We start from the raw sequence: 5440 nt of genomic DNA on the forward strand, positions 1-5440 counted from the left end.
CATGTTACTCCAAAGTTACTGCTAAATGAGAAAATATGAAAATTCGAAAACTCATGCAATGGGTTTAAAAAGCAAATGCCCAAACAAAAAAACAATCCAGGATCCTGATTACCTGGAAGCCAATGGTCTGCAGTTCACTGTGGAGCCCATCCAGGACACGCCGTCCATCAAAGATGAAGGCCGGCTTCAGCATTTTTTTATGAATGCGTTCATAATCCAATTCCTGTAAAGACATGCCAAAGGAACAATCAGAATATATACATGAATCCCTTATTTGACCCCAACTGATACTAGAAAACCTCTAGAATTGTCCTTAATACCATTTCAGTCACCTCACCTTAAACATGTCCCACTCGGTGCAAATGACAACAGCATGGGCCCCGTCACACGCTTCATATGGATCCTTGGAAATGGTCACGAGTCGGGACACTGTAACAGCAGCAACAACAAAAAAGGGGAAATAAAAAAGGAGTTGTTGGAAATTACAGTTAGCCCCTTCTCCACAGGGGATACATTCCAAGACCTCCAGTGGATGTCTGAAACCATGAATAGTACTGAGCCCTGTGTATGTGGACTGTGTTTTTTGGATCTGATAACCAAAACTGCTACTGACTATAACTAACAGGCAAGTAGCATCCAGTGTGGATATGCCAGCAAATGGATGATTCATGTCTCTGGCCGGATGAAGCCAGGATGAAGCCAGATGAAGCCAGGCAAGTTCATCGCCCTACTCAGAACAGCATACAATTTACAACTTATTTCTGTAATTTTCCATTTAATATTTCTACACTGAGATTGGCATTGAGTAACTGAAACTGCAGAAAGCAAAACCACAGATAAGGAGAGAAGTGTTGTGTGTACTTTAAAACTAGGATTGTAGGTGAGGTTGGGCATCTGACAGAAGTGGAACAGTCTGACTTTAGTATGAATGGGGATGACAGGAGATCTGAAGCACCACGAAACCCTACCCTTGAATCATCTTTTTGGAACCTCTGGGGCTTTGTGGATATGTTGGAAAAAATCATTGAACTAACAATCGATTACTTCAAATCAAAGTTGATGGGATAATGCCTAAGAGTTTAATTTTAGAGAAACAAGGTTAAAAAGCGGGTATATTAATGATATAAATGATAAAACTGAACAGCCAAAGGTTTTTCATATTTTCAAAGTGATTCATGAGACTCAAAGCCTTACCTTGATCATCCTCTGAAACACCTGGATGAGATAGATCCACAACTATTTGTTCCCTGGGCACTTTTGGGTCATATATATGGAGGTGTGCACCTTCATCCAACAAATACTTGCTAATATATATACTAGAAGATTCTCTGAAGAAAAAAAAATCAGTATTGCTAAGCTTTAAAAATGGCAGTATACACTAATAACCAGGGAGTTTAAGATACAAGTAAGGTTCTACTTCTTAAGCAGGCTGAGTAGTGAAGACACAGATGTTTATTTTTATTCTTTAACCTACTTATACAGAGGGGTCCAAAAAAATGTATACACATTTTCAAAAAGAAAATCTGTATTAAAATTGTACTAATGTATACAAATAACAAAAGATGAATACAAGTCAAGTTTAACTTTTTTCTTTTTTTTTTACAGTAAAGAGATGTGAGACATAGAATAGAATTAAAAGTGGGAGCTCAGGTGTCCATTGCCTATTTGTGTGCTTCTGGCAATGACCTTCTATTTTTTTTTTGCAGAGACAGAGTCTCACTTTATTGCCCTCAGTAGAGTGCCATGGCATCACACAGCTCACAGCAACCTTCAACTCCTGGGCTTAAGCGACTCTCTCGCCTCAGCCTCCCGAGTAGCTGGGACTACAGGCACTCGCCATAGGCCCGGCTATTTTTTTGTTGCAGTTTAGCTGGGGCCGGGTTTGAACCCCCCACCCTTGGTATCTGGGGTTGGCACCCTACCCAGTGAGCCACAGGCGCCACTCCCTTTCTTTTTGCAGTTTTTGGCCAGGGCCAGGTTTGAACCTGCCACCTCCAGTATATGAGGCAGGTGCCCTACTCCTTAAGTCACAGGCGCCGCCCACTTTTTTTTTTTTCCTCAGACAGAGCCTTAAGTTGGGCAGAGTGCCATGGCGTCATAGCTCACAACAACCTCAAAGTCTTGGGCTCAAGTGATCCTCTTGCCTAAGTCTCCCAAGTAGCTGAGACTACAGGCGCCCGCTACAATGCCCAGCTATTTTTAGATTGGGTCTTGTTCTTGCTCAGGTTGGTCTTGAACCCGTGAGCTCAGGCAATCCATCCCCCTTGGCCTCCCAGAGTGTTGGGATTACAGGCATGAGCCACTGTGCCTGGCCTAAAGTTTGACTTCTATAATTATAAGAGGTGCTCGGCTTGGTACCCATAGCTCAGTGGTTAGGGTGCTAGTCACATACACTGAGACTGATGGGTTTGAATCCAGCCCAGGCCAGCTAAACAACAATGACAACTGCAACCAAAAAGCCAGGTGTTGTAGCAGGCGCCTATAGTCCCAGCTACTTGTGAAGCTGAAGCAAGAGAATCGCGTAAGCCCAAGAGTTTGAGGTTGCTGTGAACTATGTCACAGCACTCTACCAAGGGCGACATAGTGAGACACTGTCTCTAAAAAAAAAAAAAAAAAAAATACAAGAGGTGCTCAAAGTGGTTACCATCAGCACACTGGTAGACTCTGTGGCAAGCTGTTCCTGTTCCAAAACCATAGTAGAAGCAGGACTTGGTGCTGCATGCGTGAGGCCTCCCAGGTCTTCCCTGGTGCACAGAGTCGCACATGTCCCAACTTATCATGAAAATGTGCAATTGGTGGGCATGTTGGAAGTGCCGTTGCAGACTTGTGCCGCCACTGTCATTCTACTTCCACAGCATTCTCCAGTCTCAGATACTTCAAAATGGTCTCGCACTCCTCAAATGACAACTATGCTTCTGCCATTTTCTTGGTCCTGCGTTCATTTGATTAATGCCATCTTTTGAGGGAATGTCCTACTACACATTGCTACAATAATTCAAATTTAACTTTGAAATAAAACACAGATGACATCACTTTAAATGTGCATACATTTTTTTTGGCACCCCGGATATATACACATATATGTTGTTCATACATCTACCACTCAAAACCCAGGATAAGATGAGGAATAAACACACTCTCAAAGGGGTTGAAATATTTTAAAGAATTGATACCTTGTATCACCGGTGTCCTTTTTGAATGCAAACCCCAAAATAGCTATCTTCTTATCAGTCACTGTATTAAACAGGCTGTCTATGATTCGGGAAGCAAACCTCCTCCTCTGGTAGTCATTCATGTCTATAACCTAAAATGACAGGTACAGTTGTGCAATGATTAGTTAAAAGAGGTACAGCTGGCTCAGCACCAGCCACATACACCTGAGCTGGCGGGTTCGAATCCAGCCTGGGCCCGCCAAACAACAATGACAGCTGCAACCAAAAAATAGCCAGGCATTGTGGCAGGTGCCTATAGTCCCAGCTACTTGGGAGGCAGAGGCAGGAGAATCGCTTGAGCCCAGGAGTTGGAGGTTGCTGTGAGCTGTAATGCCACAGCACTCTACCCAGAACGACAGCTTGAGGCTTTGTCTCAAAAAAAAAAAAAAAAAAAAAAGAGTTCCAGCCTATGACATGTATTACTCAGAGTTTTATGGTGCTATTATATTAATACAAGGCTTACATATTAACAGGAGGCACAGATTAAACAAACTCAATGGTCTTCCAATTTAAAAATAAAAAGAACCACTTATCCTCTTCCTTGAAACCATCCTGAGAATTTTTATTTTCCAGGCCAAGCGTGGCATCTCACACCTGTAATCCTAGCACTCTGGGAAGCCAAGGCAGGTGGACTGCTTAAACTCAGGAGTTTGAGACCAGCCTGAGCAAGAGCAGACCCAATCTCTACTAAAAATAGGAAAAAACTGAGGCAAAAGGATCACTTGAGCCCAAGAGTTTGAGGTTTCTGTGAGCTATGATGATGCCATGGCACTCTACCAAGGCAACAGAATAAGACTCTGTCTCAAAAAATATATAATAATTAAAAACTTTTTTTTCATTTGGCTTGATTTTCTATGCATCAGGCTGGGATGGATTCAAAAAATGAGGAACAAAACTCTAAGAGCATTTGAAGACCAGCTAAATAAGCCAAATAAAAAATAGTATTTTCCTCAGCCAACTTCTCTAACCCCTATGGAAGCAAGTCTGTAAGCAATCAAACCCCAAAGTAGTACTCCTTCATATGCTTATACCCCACATTCTCCAAAACTCAGGTTAAGTAGAATGTGGACAGGCGACAGGCAAAATGCAGAGTTATAGCTGTCTCTGGATGAACCATAACATCACAAATGTTATGAAAGCCTCTGATGATATAGTTTGTTAAATTTAGGTTGGTAACCAGGAAACATAAAAAATAGACTTTTTAAAAAGGTTCTAAACTTGTAGGGGCCATCTCAAACCTTGAGAGCTTGAAAAATAAGCGCAAAGTTTTAGAGAATCAAGGCTTCATCTGCATTTCTCACATAATGAACAGTAAGATAAAGACATCATGCTGGATGACTGAAATGACATTAAGTGTATGTTTTCTGTAAAAAACGTTCATTTCCTTAGATTCCCTACCAAATTAAAAACTCAGAAGCCCAAATATTAAACCTATTTTTTCTGTTGTGAAAAAATATTTGGGAAAGGCACACATATACTGCCCAGTGCCCTGGACAAGTTACTTAACATCTCTAAGTATCAGTTCCCTCTCTAAAAGTGGGGATAGGACGGCGCCTATGGCTCAAAAGGGTAGGGCGCCAGCCCCATATGCAGGAGTGGCAGGTTCAAACCCAGCCTCGGCCAAAAAAAATAAAATAAAAGTGAGGATAATGTTTGTCATGAGGGCTAAATGAGATACTACATGCAAAGTTCCCCCAAAAGTACCCAGTACAGGTATGCATTCAATAAACATTAACTTTATTTCCTAGAGCTCATTGTTACTTCCAATTTGGAAAGGGTTTCTAATTTTAGGTCTATGAATCTGAAAGGGATAAAACAAATACATAAAGGCTCGGCGCCCTGGGCACAGTAATTATGGTGCCGGCCACATGCACTGGGGCTGGCAAGTTCGAACCTGGCCCCGGCCAGCTAAACAACGACAACTGCAACAAGAAAATAGCCAGGCGTTGTGGTAGCCACCTATAGTCCCAGCTAGTTGGGAGGCTAAGGCAAGAGAATCGCTCAAGCCCAAGGGTTTGAGGTTGCTGTGAGCTGTGATCCCAAGACACTCTACCAAGGGTGACATAATGAGACTTTGTCTCAAAAAATATATATATACACATATAAAAACGCAAACCACTTGCAAGTATTATAATATAGGTTCCTCCCTTATAAAGATTTTATGCCGGCTCAGCGCCTATAGCTCAACCGGCTAAGGCGCCAGCCACGTACACCTAAGGTGGCGGGTT

The 5440-nt window shown here is 42.2% G+C and overlaps 1 protein-coding gene across 1 annotated transcript in view; it reads right to left on the reverse strand.

The window, feature by feature from the left end:
* Positions 1 to 5440, reverse strand: part of UGDH (UDP-glucose 6-dehydrogenase) — a 40570-nt gene that overhangs the window by 4870 nt on the left and 30260 nt on the right. Inside the window, exons 7-10 of the mRNA XM_023519628.1 lie at positions 3174 to 3304; positions 1195 to 1328; positions 338 to 429; positions 113 to 223 (exon numbers count right to left, since the gene is read on the reverse strand). Of these exons, the coding sequence (XP_023375396.1) occupies positions 113 to 223; positions 338 to 429; positions 1195 to 1328; positions 3174 to 3304 (468 nt within the window). The remainder of the gene's footprint in view (positions 1 to 112; positions 224 to 337; positions 430 to 1194; positions 1329 to 3173; positions 3305 to 5440) is intronic.

The sequence above is a fragment of the Otolemur garnettii genome, unplaced genomic scaffold, assembly GCF_000181295.1.
Source record: "Otolemur garnettii isolate 467f Iridium unplaced genomic scaffold, OtoGar3 scaffold00181, whole genome shotgun sequence".
In the NCBI taxonomy this organism is placed as follows: domain Eukaryota; kingdom Metazoa; phylum Chordata; class Mammalia; order Primates; family Galagidae; genus Otolemur; species Otolemur garnettii.